Source organism: Rosa chinensis, chromosome 7 (genome assembly GCF_002994745.2).
Source record: "Rosa chinensis cultivar Old Blush chromosome 7, RchiOBHm-V2, whole genome shotgun sequence".
NCBI lineage: Eukaryota > Viridiplantae > Streptophyta > Magnoliopsida > Rosales > Rosaceae > Rosa > Rosa chinensis.
In genome coordinates this window covers 3,870,471-3,898,240 of record NC_037094.1, presented here as the reverse complement: position 1 = coordinate 3,898,240, position 27,770 = coordinate 3,870,471, and the positions used below count along the sequence as shown (strand labels likewise).

The following is a 27,770-nucleotide window of genomic DNA, read 5'->3' as shown; positions in this document are numbered from 1 at the left end:
TCCAACTTTCTTCTGCTTTTTGACTAAAAATCATAAGTAGTCACTCTCAACTTTAATCCTTTTAACGATTGAGTCATTAAATTTTCAAGCTTATCCTAACTCACTCTAACTACTTTTAAGCCTTTCGATATTTTTGTCACTTGATCAAACTTTCCGTGAATGTCGAGTTCCTCTAAACCGATTATTCTAAACTTTGTAGATTATATTAAGTAATAAAAAATTCGTCACCGAATTGACATATTAGCAAACTTGTGACTCTTAACGCCAAATCCTAAACTCTTAACAGGTTATTCCTAAACTCTTAACATGTTATTAGCTTTATTTCATCGAGGCCCAAAGTTTTAAAGGGATGAAAAATATTACATTTCCGATGAATATTTCTTCTACGAAAATTGCCCCATCGATAATTTTATTTTTCTTGCGTAATTAAGTGTTCATTGGTTTGGGATTCATTGGCATGGCAACTCTACTTGGTGATTTTATGCAACGGTTGTTCATGGTGCTTCAGAGGGTGTGGGCTCTATGGCTGATATTTTTGCTGATTGGACGGGTTGCTGGTGTTGGTGGTTTGGATGCCTCATTTTTATTGGGGATGGTGTTTACTTGTGAAAACTTGTTGTAATACGGTGGCGACTTGCCACGGCAGGGCACTAGTGGTAACCGTTTGATGTGACATGGTGCTAAATAGGTTTTTGGTTTCAGTGGTGACTTGTTGTAATAGGGTTTTGCTAGGGACTTGTCATGGCAGGCACCTAGTGGTAACCGCTTGATATGACATGTTGTTAGTGTTTGCCTTGAGATTTGGCTCTGTGTACATAATCACCTCGCAAAAGCGAAGCATGGTCACTTCAATAGGTATCAAGTCATTGCTAATTTAAAACCTTAACCACAATGGAATGTAAAAATATTTTAATATAACTTAAAATATCGTACGATATTTAATTATTCACGAAAATATGCTATTCTTGTAGTAATTTCACATCATGTATATTTTCAAAATAGTAAACACTTCTGGTTTGGACTAAAAATGTTTCTATTGAAACTCGAGATTTTTTATATTTTTTATTTTGGATGGAGAAAAGAAAACAGCAAAGAGCTAAATACTAGCTCCATTAACACAATCTAATCCCGAATTATGTAAGTATATGGCTTGAGCTGCAGAAAGAGGCAGAGATTGGTTCTAATACATACGAGCAATTGCATCAAAATTTGCTTATTGCCAAATACATCGAAATGCTTGAGCCTATGCAATTATGACATTATTTCTTCCAATATTTTTAGCCGAAGCCAGAATAGGGAATCCCCTAGATTCTTTGAAAACAAAACCTGAAGCTTTTGAAGAATCTGAACGATCATGTAGAAGTAAACCATCAATATTAATTTTAATATAATTTTCAGAAAGCGGGAATCAATTTGAATAATTGTCTTTACTTACTTTTTGGTAATCTATCTTTACTTCTTTTTTTCTCGTAGGATGAATTTATTTTCACAATAGTAATTATAGGACATTGAAGCAAAAGTAAATATAATTTTAGTAATTGCGTCTCGAAAAATTAAATTATTTATTACAAATCAAACATTATAATTAAGAAGAAGAATTTGTTCTAACATCTCATATTTATCTCTTGACTATGAATCAACTATATTGTTTAACCAGGTAATATAAGAATAAAGAATCAGTCCAATCAGAGAAGTCGAAGAGAGAAACTTGCGAGTTGACATGGAGGGAATTCTGTTTGTTTTAGATTTTGAAAAGTTCGAATAAAAAAAGTAAAATCGTAACAAAAATAAGATTTGATTTTTAAAAAAGCCACGTGGCGGAATTTAATTGGTCGAACACCTACCTCTTTCAACAACTCTCTCACAAACCCACGGTTCCAAACCGACGGCCGAGACGCCATCCAAAACGCTTCCCCCAGCTTCGGATCCAACGCACCCCAGCTTCGGCACTCGAACCCCAGCCTCGGTCCGAGCCTCAGATTTGTTTCTCTGTTCGTTGAAAATTTCGCACTATTTCGATCACTTTCTTTTCTCTCTCTGCTATCTGAGCTCAAACCCAAACCCAAACCCCATTTCTCTCTCTCTCTCTCTCTCTCTCTCTCCCCGATTCGAACCCCCACCGCTCCGGTTGGCGACGGACTCCGAAGATCAGTTCCGACCTTCAACGGCGGCCGCGCGGCGTCACTGTGAGTTTGCACTTCCCTTTTGAAAACCCTAATTTTGTATCCAAACACGACACCGTTCTGATGCAAAATGCAAATCTGCGCTTAAGGTTTGGGACTTTATAGCTGGGCAGCTCCGTCGGAGCTTGTAGAGCTGTAATTGTGGTTGCTCTGGTTTCGATCTTATGTGTTTAAGCTGTAAATGCGGCTTATATGGATGAGAAAAGGAAAGGAATTTAGAGCTGATAGTGTTGAACACTAGGTTAGGGTATTCTATTTGGTAGGGATTAGTTAGTTTAGTGTGGTTTGATTCTTAAAATTCGGATGAATTGAATGCTCAAAAGTTTCTTTCTTTTTTCGATTTTTTGGTAGCCAATTGGAGCAAATGGTTATTATGTCAGATTTGGGATATTTGGTTTATTCCGGTTTGATTTAGTATGGAGGCATTGGTTGCTTCCTCTTGGCTTTTGTTCGGGTGCGGCAGCACTCAAGAGTGCAGTGAACCTGTCCACTGTGTATTCCTATTATGCTTCTATGACAATTACGGATGATTTGTAATACCAAAGTAACTTCTAAGTTAAATATAGTAGCCGAAATTTATGTTTGTAGATATAATAGTAGCCGAAATAGGGTAATGCTGGCTATATCTCTCGAGTGTGTCATGTCTGGAGAGGACTCATCATATTTTTGTTCATTTTTGTATTGCTCTGAGGTTGTTGCACAAACTTTTTGTAGTGACAAGATTAGGAAGAGAGATATGGTACCTTCGTGGTACATGTGTATGTGTTCTGTTCATTGGTTGTGGTTTCTGGTGCACTACGTCTGTATTGTTTGGGTGAACCCTCAGTATCTGATGGTTCGCTGGGTTTGTAAAGAAGTCTTCCATTATTAAATACTGTTTTTATACAAAAAACAAAATGGCCTTTTAGACGAGAAAGAATGACAAACCATCCAGATTTGAAACTGGGAGGGATGGCATTCATACTGTTATATCAAATTTGATAAAAATAAATGCTCTTGTATCAAATTAATCTCTTCAATGAGAGTATCCAAATTATGCGAATGAAGTTTTTCACTTTGTTCTATCATTTAATAAAATATAATTCTAGCCGGGCTGTGGTTTGTTTTATAGTTGTGTCTGAAACCACCTCTTATCTTAGGATATCTAATATCAACCTGATAATCCTTTTATGTAAAGAACCCCTCTATGTTGATAATAGATCCTATTGTGCATGTGTAACGATAATTTAGTTGGATTTAGAATTGCTATTATATGCCACAAGTATTTATTAAAGACAGCTATGTCATCTGGCTTTGTTGGTTTCCTCTCTACAAGAAAAGCTTTTAGAAAGTATCTCTTGGTATCAACAGAAAATATGTGGTAACAGGGATCACCATTATGGGTGTATTTGATAGCTGTCATTTTGCTTTTTATGTATGACCTACTTGGGATATGCCTAATGTGCTTACATGGTTGTATTCAGGTTAATTTATTTGAACTCAGAACATGGCAGTTGGAGTGACTCTAAAATATACTGGAACAAGGTCTGAATGTGATTCCTTTTGATAGAATTTTATATGATGTGTGGTCTCCTGGAATGACGAGAATACTGAAGCTCTGAACTCTCTTCATATTTTTGTCAGGTAGTTTTTTCTCAAAAGAACTTTAGCTGCTGCAATTTTGTGGCTGGATTATCTATGCCTGGAAACGAAGTTGGAGACAGGGTCCACAATTTCTTTGGCCAAGAGAACTTGTCACAGGGTCAGCGTCATCCGCAGGCCACTGACGGGAACTGGCCTGGTCTAAGTAACAATTTGTGGGTTGGGAACCAGAGACAAGTTGGATCTCCTGTTAACTCAAGTTTAAAGAGTTACAATATACAACCAGGTATTACTAACTTTAATTCTAGGCCCTTCTTTAATTTTTTTAAATTTTTTTTTAGGTGGGAGGGGTGGGGTTTCTATCCTTTCTTCTGTATTACAGAAGTATTTTTTATCCCTTTCAAAAAAAAAAAACAAGAAGGATTTTTTATTATGTTGTTCGAGGTGCCATTATTTGTTTCTAAACATCTCTATTGCTATATTAGTAGCAGATTCTGAGAGAGGGCATGGGAGTCCGTCTTTGCATGTGCCTCATGGTTTGAATTTTATGCAATCAAATTTGAGGCCGGAGTTTGGCAGAGTTCAGTATCAAAGTCAGCAGCCAACTGCAAATGGCTATATGCATGGGCATCAGATGTTCCAGACAAGGCAGAATGAAGCTAACTTTTTGGGAGTGGATACAGAGTCTGATAAGCAAAATTTAACATCTAGAGGCTTGTCTACACCTGAATCACGAGGAAGTGGTCCTGAACATGCTAAAAAGAATTCAGCGAGATTGGAAACTTCAGAATCTCCTGTTGGTTTTGATTTTTTTGGTGGTCAACAGCAAATGAGTGGTCAGCATCTCAGCATGATGCAGTCTTCACCAAGGCAGCAGCAACCACGTATTAGTGACATGCAGCTACAAAGACAGGCAATGTTCACACAAATGCAAGAATTTCAAAGGCAGCAACAACTAGAAAGGCAACAGCTGGTTTTGGCAAATCAAGCTTCCTCCATTGCAAAAGCTGCTGGTAACCACACACCAACCCAGATGAATGGCGTCACAATCAACGAGGCATCCAACAATCAATGGCCACCTAATGTTGTGGCAGGCAACACAAACTGGCTGCAGCGTGGAGCTTCCCCTGTTATGCAGGGGGGATCTAGTGGACATGTATTGTCCCATGAACAAGCCCAGGCACTGCGCTTGATGGGCATTGTCCCTCAACAGGCTGATCAATCTCTATATGGTGTTCCAATTTCTAGCTCAAGTGGAACACCAGGTTCATATCCTCATTTTCAAATGGATAAACCGGCAATGCAGCAGATATCGGTCGGTCGTAATTCATTTCCAGGTAATCAGTATACTGCATTTTCAGGTCCAGTTAGCATGCAAGAGGGATCTCTGGCTTCTAGACAGGATTTTCAAGGGAAAAGTATGGTTGGGCCTACTGCTGCTCAAAGTTTGAGCAGTGGGTTCAATTTGGAAACATTGCATCGAGTAAATCCCCAACAAAGAAATGAACCCATGGAGGAATTCCAAGGGAGGCAAGAGCTAGTTGGATTGTTAGAACCATCACCGGAGAAAGCAGTTGGGCAGGTTGCACCCTCACAGGGTGTGGCTACACTAGATCCAACTGAAGAAAAGATTTTGTTTGGTTCAGATGATAATCTTTGGGATGCTTTTGGGAGGAGCGCCAATGTGGGAATGGGAGGTTCTAGTATGCTGGATGGTGCAGATATTTTTGGTGGACTTTCTTCTGTACAAAGTGGAACTTGGAGTGCTCTTATGCAGTCTGCTGTTGCAGAAACTTCTAGTGTTGATGGAGGGATACAGGAAGAGTGGTGTGGTCCTAGTTTTCGAAATCCAGAACCTCCAGTTGGGACTCAGCAGCCCTCAAGTGTCAGTGATACTAACAAACAACAATCTGGTTGGGCTGGTAACAACTTGCATTCATCGTCTGACTTGAATTCTAGACCCTCCTCACAATTTGCTGATGCCAATAGGCCCAGTATCAGTGGTAGTTTTTCTAGTATTCAGGGATTTCAGCAATCAGGATCTAAAACTTTGCATGAAAGAGGAGACGTTTTTCAGACTGATTCTTCTCACAGGTTTATTTCACAGAGTCCTGAACAAGGAAGTAAATGGTTGGATCACAACCCTCCACCACAGCCACCTGCAGACGGTAGTCATAACAACTATGGAACCATTAGTCATTCGTCAGGTAGAGAGGTAAATGCAAATAGCATTTCAGGTTCTTGGAACCGTCAAGAAAGAAGTTCTTCGCATAGTAATGATAACCAGCCAAACAATATGTCAAATGGGTGGAATTTTACTGAATCTGTGTCAACAGATGGGGGTAATAATCTGAAAAATCATGGGAATCAAATCTTATCACGATCTGCTGAAGGTGGTGATCTGAAGAGAGGCATGCATGAGGAAATAAGCCGTGCTGCTGGTATGTGGAAGACGGATTTTGCTCCAAACTCAAATTTTGAAGTGGCACATCCAAAATATGCAAGCCCGCAAATCAGTAGAGAGGGTTCAAGTATAAACAACGCTCCTAAATCAAATTCCAGCGCTGAAAGAGCCTACCAAGAAGGCCAGCAACATCTTGCAAACAGTCACGATTTCTGGACACCTGTTGATTCTTTAGTGAACTCTAAAGGAGGAGAGGCTCTGGGAAAAAATCAGCATCATCTGGACAAGAACCACCTGATTTTGGAGTCATCCGGGAACAATTGCTTAGACAAAGGAGTAGTTGAAATGCATGATATGGAGAACAACAATACAAAAGAGAATTACCATAATGCATATCACCATGCTTCCACTGGGGGTATGAAGGAAAATGTCGTCTCAGATGCTGGCGATTCACGTACTTTACCCGGAAGCAAACAACACTCATCTGGCAATGCTGGTCGCAAGCCCTCTGCAACTCGCAAGTTTCAGTATCATCCAATGGGGGATGTTGGTGTTAAAGTGGAACCTTCATCTGGAAGAAAACACGTGACACATTCACAGGCTATGACCCAGCAGGTCTCTCGAGGATTCAAAAGTCATGAACAAGGGAGTTTTGGGCAGTCAAAATTTATGGGTCACACTGATAGAAGTTCTATGGAAATTGAAAAGGTGATTACAGGTTTTTTGAATTTTCAAGAATGGTGCCAAAGTTTAACTTCAGCTTAATTTTCTTAATTCCTTTTTCAATTGTTGTTTTATGTCTTCTTATTTGTCTTTTATTGTTCCTTTCGAACTCTTGATTTAATGTATTTTGACATTTTCTTCCCATTTGTTGCATTTAAACAGGTTAACATAAGAGGTTCGGATGAGCCACCTTCAAAAAGCATGCTTCCAGGTTATGCCCCAAGTACGTCTACTCCCTTTGACAGGTCTACTGGTAATAATAACAACACCTCAAAAAAGGCTGCACCACCATCAAGGTAATTGAATTCTAGAATCTTGCTACCTGCTCATACTTTATCTTTGGTATTAGATCAAACTTTTGCACTTCATATGTTTAGGTTTTGTTGTTATCATTTTTCTTCTTTATGTTCATGAAAATGCTGGGTATCTGGAATTATATATCCTATAATTCTTCCGCAGCGTATTTTTCCATTTTTAAACTCTGTAGTGACTAGTTCTGTAGTTTCGGTTCTTTTTAGAGTTGTCTTTATGTGATAGAGCCCAGTTTCCAGGTCTATTTTTATGGCATGGTTTTCATTCTGGAATTTGCCATGTCTTTTTATGTACTTCTACATACGAGTTGATTGTAGATCATCTGTGTATCACCTTTTGCTTTCATTCTCTTCAATAGATTGTTTTGACTTTTCAATCCATTGCAGTCAACATATGCTTGAGCTTCTTCACAAGGTGGACCAACCAAGGGAGCATGGTAATGCTACTCACTTCAGCCCTTCTGATCACAACACGTCATCTGAGATGCCTGAAGTGGAAACTTCTGATGGATCTGTAGGTCACATTCAGAGAAATCAATCATCTGTCTCTCAAGGTTTTGGTTTACAGCTGGCTCCTCCATCTCAACGGATTCCACTTGCAGACCATGCCCTGTCTTCTCAGAGTTCCTCACAAGCAGTTCTGGGTTCAGGTCGTGTCCATTCTGAGATGGGAGAAAAAGGTCGTACATGGTTGGCCTCAACAGCATCTGTTCAGTCCTTGCCATCCTCTCACGAAGCATCTCAAGGGGAATTAAGAAATAGTCTCCCTGGTAGCTCAGGGCAAACAGGGAATAAGGCCCTGGCCCCACAATACCATATTCATGGAGGTTTATCTGCATCTTCCGAATATGGTTTTCCTCATTCAAGAAGTCAACGAGAAAATCAGCACATGACTGCTGCAAGTGGCCAAGTAACTGCAAGCCAGTCTGTTAATATACCTTTTGATAGGCTTGCATTTCGTCCGCAACAGTTGGGTGAATCTTTTGAGAGAGCTCAAACTAGTCAATCTCCTCTGACAGATAAGTCTGAAAGTGCTTCACAGGATAACCTTACTTCTGCAGAGGCATCACTCGTGAATATTGCCGACCAGTCCCGTTCAAGAGTCGCTGCCCCAAAAATCCCAGAATCAGATGCTGAGCCTTCTGTTACGTCTGGTATGTCCCATCAAGGTGCAGCTCCTAAAGTCTTGACCAATGTGTGGACCAGCGTTCCACTTCAGCAACCTCTAGTAAGTGCTGAACCTTCCAAGGCTTCATCTCAGTTGTTTAAATCCCAGCTTCAAACAACTAATCATTTGGTAAAAACTTTCCATGGTTCACCAAAGCTCAATGAGCAAGATACCCGGGAAAGAGGGAATGGCTTCTCTGCATTTGGTGTATATAGTTCAAACTTGCAAAGCTCTGGTCCAAAAGAGCAGCCATCCAAACAAAACACCAGGCAACAAGTATCACCGGAGAACATTCAGACTGCCCAAAAGACGAATGTATCACAAGGAAAAGAATCCACTGCAAATAATTATATTGAGGCGTCTGCTTCAAACTCTGCTGCTACCCAGAGAGATATTGAAGCTTTCGGCCGTTCTTTAAAGCCAAATATCAGTTCCCATCAAAGTTATTCCCTGCTGAACCAAGTACAGGTTATGAAAAGTACAGAGATTGATGGAAGTGATCATAGTGTGAAGAGATTGAGAGGTCCAGATTCTGGTGCAGAGACTCAGCAGGTGAGTCCCCAGGGAGGACCGCAATTATCTTATGGATATAATAATATGTTAAGGGATTCATCAGCTGATCATACCCCAGTACCTTCCGGAGATTCTAAAATGCTGAGCTTTGCATCCAAACTTGGGGATACCCGACTTTCAAATGCATCTGGTCAGGATATGTATGCATTTAGTCGGAAGAATTCTCAGAATTTCTCTAGTGGTAGTAATGCATCTTCTCTTAGAGGTGAACAGTCTCAAGTTAGTCCGCAAATGGCGCCATCCTGGTTTGACCAATATGGAACCTTTAAAAATGGGCAAATATTGCCAATGCATGATACACTTAGAGCCACTTTGAAGTCTATGGAACAACCTTCCATTGCTGGAAAGCCAGGTGATCTGCATGCTCGTGAACAGATGGAGGAACCCATTGCTACTTCTGATGCTAGTACTATCCCACAGAGTCCAGCTCTGAAACCTATTTCCAATGAGCAACTAACATCCCCTCATTTACTGCGTCCTGATGCAACTGATGAAAGTTTAACTGTTGAGAGACCAAAGAAGCGTAAAAGTGCTACATCTGAACTTTCACCTTGGCATAAAGAGCTGACCAAGGTTTCCCAAAGGCTTCTAAATATGAGGTGGTTTGCAGGACATTTATAGTAGATGCTCGATTTGTTTTTGTTTTGAATAGAAAAATAACTTGAGTTCTATGAACTTTCTTTAATGCAAGGTTTATTTTTTGCAGAGCGGCAGATGTAGAGTGGGCTCGAGCAACGAACCGACTGGCGGAGAAGGTTTGCCTCTAGTTTGGTCATGTTCTCAAAATTTAACTGTGATATCTTGTAGTTCTTTTGGAGAACTAATTGCTTCATGTTTGTTGACAGGTGGAAGATGAAAGTGAAATGATTGAAGATAGACCACCGATGTTTAGGTCCAAAAAGAGGCTTATCTTGACAACACAGCTTGTGCAACAATTGCTTCGGCCTCCTCCTTCAGCAGTTCTCTCTGCAGATGCAAGCTCTTCCTTTGAGATTGTAGCTTATTTTGCTTCTAGACTATCACTAGGTGATGCCTGCAATGCAATCGCCTGCTCTAGAAATGATAATCAAACCCCATCTCCTCCTGACCGTGCAAACCAGTAAGAGATGTTTGGAAATTGTTCTTATTTTCCCAGTAAACAAATGTAATGATGGTTTATGGCTTTTGCATTTGTCAGTGCATACTAATGTTAAGTCTTTCAAAATATGATTTCTAGTTTGCCTGAGAAGCTTAAAACACCTGAGAGAGTTCATCGGTACTTCCCAAAAGTTGTGGAAGACTTTGTTGAAAAAGCAAGGAAGCTGGAAAATGATCTGTTGAGGTAGCTTTAATGACCTCTTCCTTTATTCATAATACATTCTCACTAGTTTTGCATCTTGACCACACAGTTGATCTCAGATAATAACTAGTTTCAGCACTATTTGCTTCCTATGTGTGTGTTTTCCACATTCTCGCTCTGGTATAATGCTATTCCCTCTACTGATGCAGACTGGACAAGAGAACCTCCATCTTAGACTTGAGAGTGGACAGCCAGGATCTGGAGAAGTTTTCTGTCATCAATCGTTTTGCTAAGTTCCATGGGCGGGCACAAGGTGATGGGGCTGAGGCCTCCTCATCATCCGATGCTCCTGCGAATGCTCAAAGAATCTGCCCCCAGAAATATGTTACTGCACTTCCAGTGCCTAGAAATCTGCCAGACAGGGTACAATGTCTTTCACTTTGATCATTAATTGATTATTTTTCCCTCTCGGCCATTTGTCTCCTCAACCCTCTTGAATCTCTGGTACATCTTTCAACTTATTTAATGGGGCATGCTTCACAACGGCAATTACACAAGTGGGGATGTAGGAGCAGAAGGAATTCTAGAATGTCTCCTTTAAGCAATGGAGACTTCTAGTTCTTTGCAATATGACCATTGATGTCCTTTTTTGAGAAATATAAGATGGTCTCTGTATACTATGAAAGTCTAGAAAGTAACTGCTATGCCCCATCAATTTTTTGGCTTAAGGGGAAGGATAGAACCGCAGACTGGTTACTCCAAATTGTACACTTCTATAATTCAAGTAATCATGTGTGTTCATAATCCTAAGCATGGAAATTCATAATTGAGGTTTTTAGCTTGCGGGATTTATTAGAAGGGGCGTCTCTGTGGTGGTAAGTTCAGGAATTTTCAATCCTGATGCAAGAATTGATAATTTATTTTTTTGGATAAAAGCTCTTGTAAGTTTGCCATAGGAAACCAAGTGATTATGGTCTAACTTCAGTAAGTTTTGTACAAGTTTTAGAAGTTTGTCTGGATTTGAACTCAGTTCTGAAGAAGTTGAAGGTGGTTGATACTCTGGAATGTTTCTGAAGGTCCCTACTTTTGGTAATGTTGGAATTTGTACTCATTTTCTTTAGGTTTCCATCTGAATTAGACAATCACTAGATTGACTATGAGTCTATAGAAGGGCTGGCCTATAGGGTAGTCCAGTATGCTGCATTTTTTTTTCGGAGTCAAGAATACATTATGTTTCTGTAACACCTTGTGATGGGAACAGATAGGTACCTGAGTCTAAAGCACAAGTTTTCTTTGTTTATATGTTAGCTTTTAATATGATTGTGTATACAGTACATACAGTTCTCTTTTTGTTCCACTTTCATGGTTGCCCTGTCGGCTTCACCATTTAATAATATGGTTCTGTTTCAATAAAAGTTTTGCGCAGTAGACTTCAGAATATCATGTCTCAAATTGAAAAATGTTTATGCCATCATTTTTGAGAATAATGCAGGCAAATACCTTTTGTTATGAAGCTTTAGTCTTGTTCTAGTAGTGTTACAAATTTGCTATTGTACAATTGTAAAAGGCCTCTGGAGGAAACTGTGTATGTGTGTGAGAGAGAGAGAGATTGGAAGGAGGATCATATTTGTCGAAGGCCTTAAAGAGTTTTTATAGCTGAGAATTTTTTAAGGGACCATATATGTTATAGTAGTCATGGAAGATGATTTTCAGTTTTATCCTAGTCTCTAGCGGACTTACAAATAAAGTTGATGAAGACTTTTAGGGTTTTTAAAGCCTTTTAAGGATACAGAGTTGACTTCTTTGGCTTTGAAGTATGATTTTCCAGATGGTACTGTAGCTAATTCATATTGTTGATGTGCATTGCTTTGGAGAATAATAAGCAAAAGATAAATGTAAAATTTTGTATGGTTTTTGTTCAACTACTAACAGTGCTTCTCTAGTATTTCCTGTCGGTTGTAGAAGCACCAATTCCAACAGCAATTTCTAACTCGCACTTCTGCACTTTCTATTGGAGAAATGATTCGAATAAAAACTTTATATTTTGCATCCCTTTCTCCATTAAAGATTATAGCAAATTACTGATAACTACAATCTCATGCAAATAATTCCCACGCGCAGAGTGCAGGGGACCTATTTCCTTGCGGTGAGCTGATACAGTCCATATAGACATGCATCCAATTTCTTTATTTTTTACTGACAAAAATGTCTCTTAACACACATGAGGAAGACAGACAAGATAGAGGGAGAGAGAAAGAGAGCTAGAGAGAGAGAATAGAGAGAGGTGGAGAGAGAGAGAGAGAGAGAGAACAGATCTGGATCGAGATCGAGATCGGGTCAATCAAGGAGACGAAGTTGAAAATCTCACTTAAATATGAAATTTGATTTGTAACCCTGAGAGAGGAGAGATCTAGATCGGTATCTATATTCAGATCGAGATTGAGATCAATCAAGGCGATGAATCTAAAGTTTTCATTCATACATGAACTTTGAATTATAGATCTAACACTTTGAGGTATGTTTTTCTATATTTTGAATTTTTCAATTCCATTTCTATTGAAATTCACAATGGGTTGTTTTGCATGTGGATTTTCTTGTTAATTCAAACTTACTTTTTATTATATTCATGGTGTGAAATCAAATGCTAGCTTATATATATAATTGAGTGTTCTTTTTCCAGGTTAATACTTGATAGAACTAAATTCAGTTTGCCCCCTCCAACTTTGGGACAAACATCAGTTTGGTCCTTGATCTGTTTTTTTAATCATGATGGTCCTTGCACTTCTAATTTTCATCACCCGCATCCAAATCTCAAAATTCTCTCCGATCATGATGTCATTTGCTGAGTTGGCCCCGACATGGGGCCCCACTATTCAGTTTTTCAGCCTCAGTTTAGATGAAATGTCAAAATTACCATCCCTAAATCCTCTCCTCTCTCCTCCTCTCCTACATCCCACAACCCCCTTTGGGGTAACACAAATCCCTTCGCAGCTCCGCTCAACCGCCACCATGAGCGCAACCCAACCCTCATCTCCTACATCACTTCCCGCTCTCAATTCTCTTCACCATCAAAATCAGTCTCCGACTAGACACTCTCTTCTCTCGCTCATCTCCCAAACCCACTCTCTGTACTCTCCAAAGGCATCACCCCACCACCCAAACCATCAAAACTAGATTTCACTTCACCTTCGCCACCCAAATCATCAAAACCAGAATTCAATTCGCCTTCACCATTAAAACCAGATATCTCTTCTTCCTCCAAGAAGCAACGCACTGTACATGTACATGCTGGCAACTCAACTCAACCACTGGCCATGTCCACAAAAGTCCAGAACCCAGATTCCATAGCTGAGCAAACCTCCACAAAAAATAAAAAGCCCAGAACCAAAGATTGAAACTTTAGCCAAAATGAAAGAAACCCAGAAGAGAAAGATCAAAGCTTTAGAAATGGGTTACCTTGGAAAATTGATTGAGGGAGTTTTTGGGATTTTTGAGCCCAGTATCCCGTCAGTGGGAGGATTGGGGTTGCTCGAATCTGAGAATGGCGGAGAGGAAGACAAGTATGAATTTCAGACCTTCATCTTCATCATCTTCATCTTTGTCTTCTTGTGCTTTACAACCATGGCTGCCTACACCACCACCACAGACAACAAAATCCTGCTCACCGAACAGGGCCTGGCCCATGCCCAGCTCGCCGAAACCCACCTCCTCCACGTTGTCTCCGCCACATCATCTCCACTGAAGACAAACTCGAACTTGAAGTTTAGGAATGGATTGTATGAGTCGGAATCGTCGCCACCACCTTGTACTGAGATGCTTTCGAGGTCGTCGCTGGAGGTCAGAGTGTTGTCGCGCATGTCAGCGGAGAAGGATGAGGGAGGGAAGGGAGGCCCGTGGTCCTTAGATATAAGCTTGTGCTTGTGGATCGAGGAGGTAGCTGAGGCGGAGGCCAAGTGGGATGGTGACGGGGACTGTGAGCTCTGCGAACGGTTAGAGACGGCGAGGTGAGAAGAAGAAGAAGAAGAAGAAGAAGAGGAAGAAGAGAGACGAGGAAAATAGTATAGGGTAATAAGGGTAATTTAGACATTTTATCTAAATTGTGGCCGAAAAACTGAAACGTGGGGCCCCATGTCGGGGCCAACTCAGCAAGTGACATCGTAATTGGAGAGAATTTTGAGATTTGGACGCGGGTGATGAAAATTAGAAGTGCTTAACCATCATGATTAAAAAAAAGATCAGGGACCAAACTCATGTTTGCCCCAAAGTTGGAGGGGGCAAACTGAATTTAGTCCTACTTAATACATCTGATTTTACTTAATCGTTGGTGTTTAGGTTTTTACAGTTATGTTTTCATGAAGTAATTGGTTAATTCAAGTCTCTTCTTGCAAGGTATTTTAATTTGCATACAGTGGCTAAGGTATATGTTTTGTTCATATTACACAGTTTATTACCATTACATATAATGACGGTAAAGTTCTTAGGAACTCTAGTTATCTACTAAATCCCTACTGACCCTTATTAGCAATTGACATGTTCCTATTGACGTACAATAGGATTATTTTATTCCTACTGATCCTTAGTAGCAAAGCCTAGACCCACAAAGGCATGTATGGTTTGCTATTAACCCTCATAGGCATATCTGGTTTGCTATTAACAATCAATAAGCATATCTGATTTGTTATTGATCCTCAATAGCCATATTTGATTTACTATTGAACTTTATTAACCATATCTGAATTGTTATTGAACCTCATTAGCCATGTTTGAGTTGTTATTGACCATCAGTAATGATATTTGATTTATTATTGAATGTTAGTAACAATTGTGTGATTGTTGTTACTAGTGAATGTTTGTGTGTAGTATTTATGTTTGAAGCATTTACTTTTAGTTTTTGTGGTTGAATTTTAAGATTCTGGTGTATTGATTAGCTATTCCCTTTGTTACTGAAGGTTAGTAACATTTGTGAATATGGTCTTGTGGAGGTACTCACTTCATGATCATTCTTCTTGTGTTATATATTCATATCAAGGGTACTATTGAGGTTTCCAACACATGGATGAGGTTGTTCAATATGGTCTTTGGGGTCGACCTAGTGGGACAACTGCAATTTGAAATGTATTTTGAGTCAATTTGTGAGGAACTTGTAGTAGTTTACTTTCCTTTTTATAATAAATGGAACCTTGATATTGTCATTTCTATAGAAGCTTAATTTTAATTACAATTAGAGCTTTGATTATACTAATTCAAATTCCTTATAGTTTTTGTTATTGTTTTTAGTAAGTATACTGTCGGTCAGTAACAATGTTAGTAAGTACACTGACAGTTAGTAATAACATTAGTGAGTATAGTGAGAGTGAGTATAAATGTTTGTGAGTGCACTTACTAATAAAAATACCAGTTACTAACTGTCAGTAGCATTGTCGAAAGACTCTTAGTAGCCATTGTAATATACTTTTTGTTGCACTTTGAGAAAAATTATAGTTTTATTATTGTCATTGAACATCAGTAGCAATAGCATAATCATGGCTCTGCCTCAATAGTAGTAGTCTATCTGTCACAGTTTAAATCTATTATGGACATTGTATTTTCTAGGCCTGGCAACTGGACGGTCACGGGCGGGTTACGGGCGGGCTTAACAGGTTGGCGGTCTTAACGGGTTATAAATGGTTGAGCCCAACGGGTTCGCGGGTTACCTGTTGGAACCCGTTAAGACCGCTAAGTTTTTTTTTTTTTTTTTCATTTTAAAATTCTTTTCCAACACATTACCCATTGAAACTCTTTTTTTTTTTTTTTTTTTTTCACTTTCTAGATATTATAATATCAATGCTTCAGATGTTTCATATGCTTCCAAATGTATCCTACTTTGAGTAAATCTAATTTGAATCGGTACTTGTGATAATTTAAGAGAATATGCATAACGTACCCATGAAAAACTCAAACCAGTAGCTATTCTCAATTGCATCCTTGAAATGAAGTTTAGGCAAACAATGCAGTTTAGGCAAAAAAATTAGTGTTGAAATGAATTGTAGTTAGAAAAATTAAACAACTAATTCTCTCAATATGTTACTGACTCTCAGTAAGTTTCTAGTTAGTTCTAAAGCAGAATAATACAGAGATTCAAATGAGTTCTTTTTGGTAGAACAATGATAAACTCATAATACTGATAATAATAGTCAACTGATTGACATTAATGACTTGGTAGTTCGATATAAAGGGAAAGAAATAGATGCGGTGGCATTCTCATAATTAATTACAAATTTAATGTCTAATGTTTAATTTCAATTCCTCTCCGTGTTTTGATTGTGGCCACACGGGTTTCCAGTCCCCCCATTTTGCGCATGGTCATTTGACCATTTGACTTTACCTTAATGGTAAAATAGCTCTAAAGACTATAATGTGAATGCAAAATTCATGGTAGCATCTCCAGGGGCCAGGGCCATACATCTCAGTAATCAGCTTTGCTTGAACAATTTGGATCCGACTCCATAAAGCAATGTCAACGGTATTCAAAATATTGACCCAAAGATTGACAGCAATAAATGAGAGATTTATCTCATATGTAATGCTAAATGCTAACCAAAATCTATCGTTCTTTTCGTTTTTACATCAGAATTAATTACTGAAACAAGACGCCAGAAAGTTTAAAATGAGCTTGAGAGCACCCGGTGCGACTTATATGGAGATTTCTTTAAAAGCAAGAGAGTATAAATAAAGTGATTTTGAGAACTCTTCGTAACTACAAGCATGGGAATTCATCAAGCATTGTTGCTCATACCATAACATATTAACTGAAGTTACAAGATAAATACTTCAAGTTGCACTCCCATTTATCAGCAATCCGCTGACCTCTGTAGACGCTGTCGCAATCCACTCCGGCCTCTGGGACTTTCGCAAAATCCAGCTTCTAGTATTTTCAAGCATATTCCCTCTTTACGAGTACAAGGCAGCATACAAGCATCAGATCTTCAGCCTATCAGAAAAACAAGCACTCTACTCAACAACTCTTCCAGCGTGTCTGCTCATGAAAGTCTACAGTGTATTTCCTCCCCAACTTCAGCAAATATTTCATCCACCCTATCAGAAAAAGAGAAGAAACAAATGGAACCTTGTGGCATGAAGTCTCACGTACTGAACAAAGAGACGTGACGTAACATGTTTATCAATTACTGATTCTCAGATGGGATTACCTGTGAGTATCAATGTTCACCTCTATGCGCCATGTTGTTAGATAAACCTGCAATCATAAAAAATTTTGGGTAATGAAATTGATAAGCATAGTACAGGCCCAGATGATGTTTCTATTTGCTTTCTAAACAACTATTGTAATACCAACAACAACAATCCAAGTGAGTTTTAAGATCCATGTTAGTAAGGTTTTCCTCCAATGTCTAGATGTATTCTTTTTGTACTTTTTAAAAATTACAATTGCATATAATGACACCCATACCTGCAAAACATCATGATCCGGCTGCTGATGATTACGTCGAATAGTTGGCTTATCAGATTTCTGACCATTCAATCTTGGATAGACTGGTTTGCAAGTTTCCTCAGATAATAAGTTGCACATACTCAAATCACCAAATTCTCCTGGATAAAGCTCTTCAGACCAATGCAAACTGTTTGCCGTTGGAACTTTGCAACTAACTGACAGTAAGTCCACGACAAGCAAACGCTGCACAGACCAAAAGCACCAACAAGTATAAAGTAACAAACAAGGAACAGATAAAGAACATGCTAAGATAAATAAAAAATTTCGCAGCCACAGAAACAATAATTTACCTTCAAATTTAGTTCCAATATAAGCATATGGACAAGCTCCTCCGCCACTTTCTCTGAGATTATTCAAAGATAATAAATTTTGTGAGAAAAATAATCCAAATCATGTGGAACTAATAATAGCTTTAACCTGGTCCAATAGTTACTAACATGAAATTTCATAATAATAATATAGACATTTTCTACTTAAATCACAAGCTTATGACAAATGACATATATAGTTGGCATTTTAAGCAGCATGCAATACAAAGGGAGATTGTTGTGAATCATATAGGCCCCTGATATATCCCTTATCTATTACTGCTTTTTTCATTCAGAGAGGATACTCTCAAATTAGTTAAATAAGGTTCATGAAAAGATTTTTCTGCACCTATATGCTCATACAGGTAACCGTTTCCATGATTGCACATAAACCCCACAAAAGTCATTATAGTAATACGTGATTGTTGATTATCCATGAAGGCAAAATCAATCAGTTATTCTAATCAAATATGCATTGTAGAAGATCTATACTGTAGATGTACCAAAGCAAGAGATCGACCAAAATGTGAAGACTGGAATCCCACCACCATCTCCAGGGTCATTATTACATTCGGAATAGCCAGAAAATTGTAAAAGTGGACTATTGCTCGACCCTTTGACAAAGCATCTCATGGATCTACTAGTTTTGACCATATTAGTTACAACAGACACCTGTAGACAACATGAAGAAACAAAGTAAATAAAACTACCAAAAGATCTAGTAAAGAAGAGAAAATCCTAAACTATTATTGTAATACAAATATACACCATACAGATGTATTAATGCGAATTATTATCTTCAAAGCATGTTCATAAAACTACTTAAAATCTCTAATTTTTTCAAGAGAAGAAAATTACAGTAACAAGTCAACTGTCCAGTTGCAGTTCAATTCTAGTTCCTTATATTTGGTGGTTGTAGAGAAGTCCAACACCATAAAGGTCTATTTTGTGGGCAAATTCCACTATAGTAACGGACCAGATAGTATTAGGATATCCTCCTTCAAGCTTAGCACTTGAGAATTTGATATCAAATATTAGCTAAGACAAAGCATGAGTTTTCACTCAATTTCTGACCATATCCAACTTTATTGACCCATAGAGAAAAAACATATGAATAAGGATGTGTTCCACATTCCAAAAGAACTCGAAAAGAACAAACAGAAATTGGTAAGAACGTGTACCATGTCCTTGTATGATGATAAAAGCTTGCTCCGATGAAGTTCCTGAAACGTAATACCACCAAAATAAGAAGATTAACAAGAATTAATAAAGGGGAAACTGGAATTCAATGTGCTTATGGCCGAGTGTCATGAACTCATGCACGCTCGATTAATCCATGAACTCATGCAAACTCTCTGACAACTATATTTCAAAAAATTAACCTTCCAAAACCTTGATAATCCACTCTGACATTTCAGAGACCAGAATAGTTGCCTCATTTCGGATCAATTAACGTGAGAATAATCTCTTATCATAGTCCAAAATGGCTTTTGGTAACTTCACGAAAGAATCATTTACCCCAAAAAAAAGAAAAGAAAAGAAAAAACGAGGAAAAGGGTAAAATTCCTATTGGCATAAAATGATTTCCAAATCACAAACAGGAACAAGCATAAACATCATGCACAGACAAAAGTAACAATCAAGACCTCAAATATTTGTAAAGAAATAAATCCAAGTAAAAAAGCTTGCTTGATTATTACCTGCTGCTTAAGCAATTTCTGTGAAGCTTTCTTTAGTATATCCGGCATGTCGCTGAGAACCCCCAACTCCCTTGAAGGCATGTACCTGAAACAATCACCATTTTCAAAAACCAGCGCAACCAAAAAAAAAAAAAAAGAAGTTATCTTTGGGAGTAGTACACTAGTACTTGATGGAAAGGTAGGAGTTTACGAGCAACGTTGCGTATGCTCTTCCGCTAGAAGAAGCAGACTCCCATTGTTGTCTCAAAGAAGCTAGCTTGGACCACTGGTTTCTCAGGTTGCGCTGCGCGGTGGGCCTCCACAGCCGAGCAGACGACGCTGCTAATGGTGATGGGCTTTGTGTCGGAGTCTGGGGATTCGGGTTCGTCGATTTCGGAGTGTAAGGGGTTGCTGGGCTTAGAGCTTCCATTGTTGAAGGCCGAGCAAGTAGATTGGAGGTTGAAGAAGAATATATGACTGTGTGAAGGCACGTGAGACGCACGTGGTTTTTTATTTATTTATTTTTAAATTTATTTAAATTTTTTTTTTTTATTACTTCTGGGAGGTCGGTCGTATTATGCAGTAGAGTTACAAGTTTCCAACTATCCAAAACGATTTCGATTTGGATCGAGAGAGAGAGAGAGAAGGAAGATGTCATCCACGGCAGCGAACGATCCACGTCAGCCGGCAGCGGCGAAGCCCTTCGTGCCGACGGCTCTAGCCCCGGAAGATCTACCAGTCGACTACTCCGGCTTGATCGCCGTCGTCTTCGGCATCGCCGGCGTCATGTTCCGCGTTCGTACTCTCTCTCTCTCTCTCTCTCTCACTCTCTCAATTGATAATTCGTTTCGCTTTGAATTCTAAGTCTTCGATGGATTGAATGATTTGCAGTACAAGCTGTGCTCGTGGATGGCGATCATCTTCTGTGCTCAGTCACTGGTCAACATGAAGAGCATTGAAAACGATCTCAAGCAGATCTCCATGGCCATGATGTTAGTACTTCTTTACAAATTTACTCCTGTAATTTTATTTTTATTTTTTGAGATTGGAACCTTGAAATAAACTTTTCTGAAGAAGAAAACTTTGTTTGATCTATGAGACTATGAAAGTTAGAAATCTCAGCTTTTGCGGAAATTTTTTACTCTGACAGGCTCACATTTTTAAATTTATCGATAATTTTGGGTTCATTCTTCTTGAATGGATGTGATATGACTGTGAGTTTGCGAGTTTTTGATGTGATTGTGTGTTCAATGTCCAGGTTTGCTATTATGGGATTGGTGACCAACTACTTTGGACCGGCTCGACCAGGTGCACCTATGAAGAGCTCGAATTGATTGGATTGAAGCAATGCGATGTAACAGTATGCAGTTTCGTTTAGTCTGATTACGGTTTTATTTGTCTAGATTCAGAGTGTGGTTTAAGTTTGGTAATAGACTATTTTTATCAATTCTATTTTAAGGAAAAACCTGTGTGGTTCTTTTGTGCCTTTCTCATGCTAATGTTGCTTTTCCTCTCAAATTATAGCCGTACTTTGTTGAAAGTAGTTTTAATCGATTATGCCAAACTAATTGATGAGGAAATTTGTGTCATTATCATGAATATTGGAGACATGCCATTGCCAACTGTTCTTATAGGTGTTGTCTGATATTTCATCTGTAAGTGAATATCATCCTTTATATTATAGTGAAACAACTAGCTGTGGCCATCCTTTTACTTATTGGTCCTATGAATAGCTTTTGATCGAAAGAATGTGAAAGATCAAAGGTTTTCATGAAAGATGAATGACCATTATTAATTGTTTAGTTATCTTCATGCAAAGCTGATGTTGGAAGGTTGGCATAACTACCATTTGAAAATGGAAAATGCTTCTTTATAAAATTATTATCAACCCTAAAAACATGTCAGTTCTTAATAGAGGGTCTTATATTTTAAAGCTGTAGAGAGGAATGAGATACCTAAACAAGTAGGAAAAGTATGTGTGTTGCTCTTTTAAAAGAGTGCTTGGTTAGTTAGTGCTGGCCTCTAGGCCTTGTCATTGAGCTCATAGTCTCTTCTTCCTCTTCTTCTTCTGCTTCTCCTCGTGCATTATCTGGGCCAAAATCATAACATCAAGTGTGTGGGAGAGCTTACAAAGATGGAAGAAGGACAGCTATCCCGCTCTAATCTGGAAAGTTCAGATCAAGAAAATGCTATCCATATGCTGCTTGTTCCATACCCTTTACAAGGACATATTACACCATTCATAAAGTTGGCATACCTAATTTCTGGTCGCGGAATCATGGTCACACTTGTCATAACAGAGTTTGCACATGCACGTATGATGGCTGCAGAGCCAGAATTGGATAATGAGCGGTATAAGGTCAGGTACATCACAGTTCCTGATGGATTGTCAGAAGATGATGCACGGAATGATGAAGGTAAGCTGGCTCAGAGTATATCCAAAGTCATGCCTGGTCATTTGAGAGAAGTGTTAGAGAAGGTCAACATGGAGGGTAATCGGGTGACTTGTGTCATAGCTGATCCAATGTTTGGGTGGGCTTTGGAGATTGCTGAGACAATGAAGGTCAAGTTGGCAATGTTCTGGCCTTCTGCCCCAGGAATTTTGGCCTTGATACTTAACATTCCAAAGCTTATTGAGGATGGGATTATTGACACAAAGGGTAAGGCTGTGGTAGTTATGTTTAATCTGGAACTAGTTTGTTGTCTTATAGACGATTCATAAGAAATAGACAAATGATTTATTGATGGATAGCATCTTAACAAATTTTATCTCATAATAGTGTTGTTTGGTTTATTTTCTGATTTAATTGAAATTGAACTGTGTAGGATCTTCGAAAATTGATGGGAAGGTTCAACTGTCACCAGACCTGCCACCTCTGACTAGTACCGACTTCCTGTGGAATTTTTCAGGAAACCAATCTGCCGAGGCCATGTTCCAATATTTCTTAGGCATTCAACAAAACATGAAGCGTTCTGGCTGGCTTCTGTGCAACTGGTTTCATGACCTTAACCCCCTTGTTGGTAATTTAGTCCCACACATGTTTCCAGTGGGCCCATTACTTGCAAATGGAAAACCAGCTGCAAACCTTTGGCCAGAGGACTCGACTTGCTTGAGCTGGCTCAACAAACAACCTGATAGATCAGTCATTTATGTTGCATTTGGAAGCATCTCAGTATTCAGCCAGCACCAGATGGATGAGTTAGCATTAGGCCTTGAACTTGTTGGTCGACCATTCTTATGGGTTAAACGGTCAGACCTCATCATAGGCGGTTCTTCCAAATACCCAAATGGGTATGAAGAGAGAGTGGCGAACCAAGGCAAGATTGTTCAGTGGGCACCCCAAGAAAAGGTGTTGGCTCACCCATCTATTGCTTGTTTCCTGACTCATTGTGGTTGGAACTCAACCATGGATGGCTTACGCATGGGCGTCCCCTTCCTCTGTTGGCCTTACTTTGCTGATCAGTTTTACAACCGGAGTTGCATCTGTAATGGCTATAAAGTTGGTCTGTCCTTAAGCCCAGATGAATATGGAATTATTACGAGGCATGAAATCAGAAGGAAATTGGATAGTTTGGTTGCTGATTATGGTATAAGAGCCAATGCATTAAAGCTCAAAGAAATGGCTGAACAGAGTATCAATGAAGGAGGATCTTCTGTAAGGAATTTGGACAACTTCATTCTACAGATGAAGCAATGAAGGGGGCATCAAGATCACGATCACCTGTTTATGAATAATCAAACATTCAAACCCAATATACTGAGACATTGTCCAATTTAACCTACTGCTCGGTTCAATAGTATACCAGTACTCATATGGTTTTCTTCTGTTCTGTTCTTTTTTTTTCCTCTCTAATGGAAATTAGTACCCTCATTTACTTAATCTGTTTTGAAAGACAATCTTTGTCCTCGCATTTGTTCAGAAGTTAGCAAATTTTGTCCCCAGTTGGGCGATATTTGTATCCATCTACCACTTTCATCACCCATTATTTTCACATATACATAATCAACCCCCCCTACATTGTTGATTTGTACAGCATTTCAAGCAGCCAATAATCCCGGCCTTGTACTCGGCAATCTTCATGAACCTCGGCATGCAAAGGTTCGAAGGTGTTTCTGAGGTGGGGCACCAATTGTATGTTATTGCAGCAATATAAGATCATAAAGCAATATCGCAGCTGAAATATTAGGAATACTTAATTTCGTACAGCTCATGATAAGAAAAATGAAAATATTGAAGCGAAAAAGAATTTCATTTCTCTACGAGTTTATTGTAACAATATACCTAGAAATGGGGGTATATATGTGTGCGTATGACAAAATTTTGTTGAATAAAAAAGAATAGCAAATAGCCAAATACTCGCAGCCTTATTCAATGAATCCTGCCCAAAAATGTAAAGAATAAATAAATGATCAATCCTCAAAAACCAGTGTAATCCATTCCTCTTTGTAATCTTCCCAGCACTACCCATTCTCTTCTTATCTGTAAATGGTACTCGACCATTTTCCAGTGGGTTCTCTTTGGTTTATTGGAGTGACAACTTCCGGAGAAGTAAGTGAGGTAGATCTTGGTCGCAAAGACATTTCCATCTTCATTGTAGATCGGGTTTTCTGATCCGTTCGGTTTCCAAAACCCTAGCCCGTTTCCGACTTCTCGAACATTTCTTTTTCTCTGGGCATGGCTGCTGCAACTGTCATTGCCTTCATGAATAAAGAAGAACCACTCCCTCTCTCCATCAGAGAACGTCACTGCATAGTTGAAACAAATAAAAATACTGGTCAGCTAAAAACATATACAACTAGTCGACATTAATACTTGATAATTTGGCGCCGCGCGCACTGCTAGATATCCTAATCTAGCTAGGATTGGGGAGCTAATGCACAACTAGGTGGATTTAATCTTAGGTTTTTAAAATAAATTGTTGTCTACATGTAGTGCCATGGACGCTAAGGACTAGGCAACTTTCTGGTCAGTTTCCTACGTTGAAACTCTTCAGTTTATTCTATTTTTTATGAAAAGAGTTAAAAATCAGTAACTAATCTTTCTTGCATGTCTTTGTTACGTCTAAAGCTAATGAAATATTGAAATAGTACATGCATACATGTATATATGTGTTCCTCAAAAAAAAAAAAAAACAAACAAAATCATTTTTCAAAGTTTTTGAGGCCAGGCTAGCTCATGGACTGAGACTGGAGATTAGAAGTAAAGTAGGTCAAGGGTTTCATCTCCTTTTGTATCTTATTGAACTCTTGTCGATGGACACATTTTAGGTCAAAAGTTTGAAAAGGTAGAAAGTTAAATAGATCAAGGCTCGGATCATCCATCTGCCCTCCTAGATTTACCTGAAAGAAAAACATCGATCTTCTTATAACTCATGGATCTCTTGGGCATCAAATGAATCTATATGCAACTTAAAAACACAATTCTAATGCAACACTACATAAAACGAACAATACCATTATATTGTGAAAAGTGGTGAAATGAGAAGGAGAAGCTGTGCAAATCTTATGTAAATTTGACATACCTAGACTCTTTGGATGGTTGCTGTAAAACCGAGTCGCATTGATCTCCTGAATCGCATCAGCAACTGGTACAGCTCTGGAACAAGCTTTGTTCATTAGATAGTGACTGACCAGCTCTTCATCTGTTGGCATAAACCTAAACCCAACTGGAAGCAAATTAGAGCTCACTACTACTTTCTGGGATTCCATATATATGTTACTCTATTCTCTTTCCCTGTTAACACTTGGAAATGAGATGATCGAAGAAATGAGGTTCACTGTGTACGCATATATATATTTATATACGAGAGTGGCGTGCGGGTGTTTTTCACATGGAAATTGAATCCTAGTAGGACTTTGATTTATAAAGACAGAACAAAAAGGTCTCTTTTGCTTATCACTGTGATTTTCGCTGTGTCTGTATACCTGGAAGCTGGGGAGATTAGAGTGGTGTTTACTGTTTTGTCTTTGACTCTATAAATTTGAATGGGGATCGATAGATATCTTGAATGAGCTAGGAAGAGACCTAGTCATGGATCATTATCGATCTATGATCTTGATTAAACCAAGAAACAAAACATCAGAAATTTACGTGTCAGAATGTATTTGTCAAATGTAGGCAAATATATTTCTGGCTGGTAATTATTGTAAAGAGTTTGTGCCTTGCGGGAGAAGTGGGGTTATCAGTATATATAGGTTATCTGGTTAATTAGATCGAGGTTATTTGTTATAGGAACATAGGAAAGTGTTTTGTTTTTGTTTTTGTTTAATTTGGTTTGGTTTGGTTTTATTTATGTAAATATTTTTTTGAGACCATTTTACGTTTGAAAATTTGGTTATAACTCCGAAAATTATAATTAGCTAGCGTTTATGGTGCTTGTTATTGGCAAATTAAACACATGAATTGGCTTGTATGTAAAGAGTGAATACCATGCCGATGCGAATGTAACGTTCTATTATACATTCATGTATGTATTACTTACTAAATATAATTAAAAAATAAAAAATAACAAATAACACATGCAAAATATACTATAATTTTGTCATTTGATGTTTGTTTTGGTTTTCAAGTACAAAATATTTCATTAGACAAGAATGAGGTGTGTGTGTGTCATAATAAAGAAAAGAAAAAATAAAGGGTGATTCAAGATAGTTTTCTTAGTGTAAGCTGAGATTTGTAGTAGTGTGGGATCTTGAATATTTAAGCGACTATGTACTAGTGGATGGTACCCGTATTCTCTTACTTGCTTGACTATTGAGTTAGGGTACAAGTATATGGGGTTTATTTGTATTTGTCGTTCTGACTTTAGGATAGGGTGGCTGAAAATGCTGGACATGCCGAAACCGGCTGAACCGCCCTTGTCAGCGCCGATGGAAGTGGTAGCTGGAGGTGCGGTACGACTGAACTGAACCGGCCGAGAGAATGAGAGTTATTCAAAAAATGGATTATATCTCTCCATTTGCAAAGCTCGAACCTTCAACCCTTCAAGCCTAGATTGTAAGTTACGCCTCTTTCCACTGGGCTACAACATTTACCTATCCTGTTACCCTCAGAATTTTATTTTTATACTAGTTTAAGTACTAAAAAGAATACTTTTTGAGATGCCTCCTCGAGAACCACAACTCCTTTAGTTTTTCTTCGTCTCTTTCCTTGTTGACTCATTGCCTTCTTCTTCGACTGGGTCTCAAGTCTCAACTCTCAAATGATTTAACACAAGGAGTTCAGGTTGCAAGTAACAAGAAGCAGGGTTGGGCTTCAAATTCTCTCTAACTACAAGGAGTACAAGTTGCAAATCTCCCAAACCTCATGGTGGAATCCAGCTCCTCTTCTCCTCTGTCTCCCTCTCTCTGCTCCTCCGCCCATTGCTCTCCCTCTCTCTCATATCTCATATATGTTTTCTCTCTCCTCCGACACCCACTTCCGGTCACCACCGTGACTCACCTCCACCATCACGGACCTCACCGACCTCCGACAATTGGTGTGCTAAAATATCAACCGATACCGACTGTTTACCTCAGTAAACCGGGGTTTTGGTGACCGAACTTCAGGCACGGTACCGGTTTCAATTCTGACGAAACCGAAGATCTTCGATCGGTATTCGGCTGACCCCAAAAATGTCGGCAAGCGTGCCGCATCCAGCCCTACTTTAGGATTAAATGAAATCTCTATTACTGAGTTAAAAAAAAAAATAATAATAATAATTAAAAAAAAATTAAGCACATGATGGGTTGGTAGCTCGTAAAAAAAAAACATTGTGCTTTTAAAAATTGACTTTTCCATCACATTATCTTGCCTAATTGATACAATAATAGCGAGACTTCATTAAATTGTTCACTAGAAGACTTCATTGAATTGCCTAATTGTTGCTTGAATTTTTTTAGTTTTCACAAATATTCCAACACTTCAAAAAGATATAAAAATTTCAATTTTTCGAAATAAAACAAAGTATGAGAACACATGGTGCTCTGGAGAACAATACAATATAAAATACCAAATACCAATAACTGGTATCAAGAAACAGAAACGTAACAAAGAACCCATGAACTTTTTGCATACGTTTGTGATGAAGAA

General features: G+C 38.6%; 5 protein-coding genes across 7 annotated transcripts; 3 read left to right on the top strand and 2 right to left on the bottom strand.

The window, feature by feature from the left end:
* The first annotated feature begins 1,899 nt into the window (after window positions 1–1,899).
* LOC112178912 lies at window positions 1,900–11,157 on the top strand. Its single transcript, XM_040510470.1, has 11 exons — window positions 1,900–2,186; window positions 3,647–3,707; window positions 3,807–4,050; window positions 4,250–6,876; window positions 7,054–7,187; window positions 7,590–8,430; window positions 8,527–9,542; window positions 9,650–9,698; window positions 9,789–10,042; window positions 10,160–10,264; window positions 10,432–11,157. Exons 3-11 carry the CDS (start codon window positions 3,861–3,863, stop codon window positions 10,664–10,666), a joined length of 5,451 nt encoding a protein of 1,816 aa, XP_040366404.1. The 5' UTR covers window positions 1,900–2,186; window positions 3,647–3,707; window positions 3,807–3,860; the 3' UTR covers window positions 10,667–11,157.
* Window positions 11,158–12,513: 1,356 nt separating this feature from the next.
* On the top strand, window positions 12,514–21,197 carry LOC112178974 (protein Asterix). Its single transcript, XM_024317259.2, has 4 exons — window positions 12,514–12,531; window positions 20,328–20,493; window positions 20,590–20,690; window positions 20,957–21,197. Exons 2-4 carry the CDS (start codon window positions 20,350–20,352, stop codon window positions 21,030–21,032), a joined length of 321 nt encoding a protein of 106 aa, XP_024173027.1. The 5' UTR covers window positions 12,514–12,531; window positions 20,328–20,349; the 3' UTR covers window positions 21,033–21,197.
* Window positions 16,767–20,163, bottom strand: LOC112179333. 3 transcript variants are annotated; one of them, XM_040510473.1, is made up of 8 exons: window positions 19,887–20,163; window positions 19,720–19,804; window positions 19,201–19,242; window positions 18,523–18,691; window positions 18,002–18,054; window positions 17,670–17,894; window positions 17,410–17,456; window positions 16,767–17,327 (listed from the first exon to the last, which is right to left on the bottom strand). In XM_040510473.1, the coding sequence occupies exons 1-8, from the start codon at window positions 20,126–20,128 to the stop codon at window positions 17,300–17,302; spliced, it is 891 nt and encodes a 296-aa protein (XP_040366407.1). In that variant the 5' UTR covers window positions 20,129–20,163; the 3' UTR covers window positions 16,767–17,299. The 3 variants fall into 3 exon arrangements, with proteins under 3 accessions (XP_040366407.1, XP_024173499.1, XP_024173497.1); XM_024317731.2 differs by having other exon boundaries at window positions 16,769–17,192; XM_024317729.2 differs by having other exon boundaries at window positions 17,241–17,296; window positions 19,887–20,161.
* Window positions 21,198–21,428: 231 nt separating the features above from the next.
* On the top strand, window positions 21,429–23,641 carry LOC112178971 (UDP-glycosyltransferase 83A1). Its single transcript, XM_024317255.2, has 2 exons — window positions 21,429–22,358; window positions 22,525–23,641. The coding sequence occupies exons 1-2, from the start codon at window positions 21,833–21,835 to the stop codon at window positions 23,394–23,396; spliced, it is 1,398 nt and encodes a 465-aa protein (XP_024173023.1). The 5' UTR covers window positions 21,429–21,832; the 3' UTR covers window positions 23,397–23,641.
* A 475-nt stretch (window positions 23,642–24,116) lies between these two features.
* LOC112178972 (NAC transcription factor 56) lies at window positions 24,117–25,408 on the bottom strand. The gene is made up of 2 exons (XM_024317257.2): window positions 25,222–25,408; window positions 24,117–24,445 (listed from the first exon to the last, which is right to left on the bottom strand). The coding sequence occupies exons 1-2, from the start codon at window positions 25,406–25,408 to the stop codon at window positions 24,117–24,119; spliced, it is 516 nt and encodes a 171-aa protein (XP_024173025.1).
* Window positions 25,409–27,770: the final 2,362 nt, after the last annotated feature.

Bases quoted from the DNA above. Each gene is read 5' to 3' on its own strand.
- LOC112178912 (XM_040510470.1), top strand. From the start codon at position 3,861: ATGCCTGGAAACGAAGTTGGAGACAGGGTCCACAATTTCTTTGGCCAA. The intron at 7,188-7,589 runs GTAATTGAATTC...AATCCATTGCAG, and splicing joins AAGGCTGCACCACCATCAAG to TCAACATATGCTTGAGCTTC. The intron at 10,043-10,159 runs GTAAGAGATGTT...TATGATTTCTAG, and splicing joins CCTCCTGACCGTGCAAACCA to TTTGCCTGAGAAGCTTAAAA.
- LOC112179333 (XM_024317729.2), bottom strand. From the start codon at position 20,128: ATGGAAGCTCTAAGCCCAGCAACCCCTTACACTCCGAAATCGACGAAC. The intron at 19,243-19,719 runs GTAATAATCAAG...ATTACGTTTCAG, and splicing joins AGAAATTGCTTAAGCAGCAG to GAACTTCATCGGAGCAAGCT. The intron at 18,055-18,522 runs GTACATCTACAG...GAATAATCTCAG, and splicing joins TTGGTCGATCTCTTGCTTTG to AGAAAGTGGCGGAGGAGCTT.
- LOC112178974 (XM_024317259.2), top strand. From the start codon at position 20,350: ATGTCATCCACGGCAGCGAACGATCCACGTCAGCCGGCAGCGGCGAAG. The intron at 20,494-20,589 runs GTTCGTACTCTC...AATGATTTGCAG, and splicing joins TCGCCGGCGTCATGTTCCGC to TACAAGCTGTGCTCGTGGAT. The intron at 20,691-20,956 runs GTTAGTACTTCT...TTCAATGTCCAG, and splicing joins CAGATCTCCATGGCCATGAT to GTTTGCTATTATGGGATTGG.
- LOC112178971 (XM_024317255.2), top strand. From the start codon at position 21,833: ATGGAAGAAGGACAGCTATCCCGCTCTAATCTGGAAAGTTCAGATCAA. The intron at 22,359-22,524 runs GTAAGGCTGTGG...TGAACTGTGTAG, and splicing joins TGGGATTATTGACACAAAGG to GATCTTCGAAAATTGATGGG.
- LOC112178972 (XM_024317257.2), bottom strand. From the start codon at position 25,408: ATGGAATCCCAGAAAGTAGTAGTGAGCTCTAATTTGCTTCCAGTTGGG. The intron at 24,446-25,221 runs GTATGTCAAATT...TCAACTATGCAG, and splicing joins CAACCATCCAAAGAGTCTAG to TGACGTTCTCTGATGGAGAG.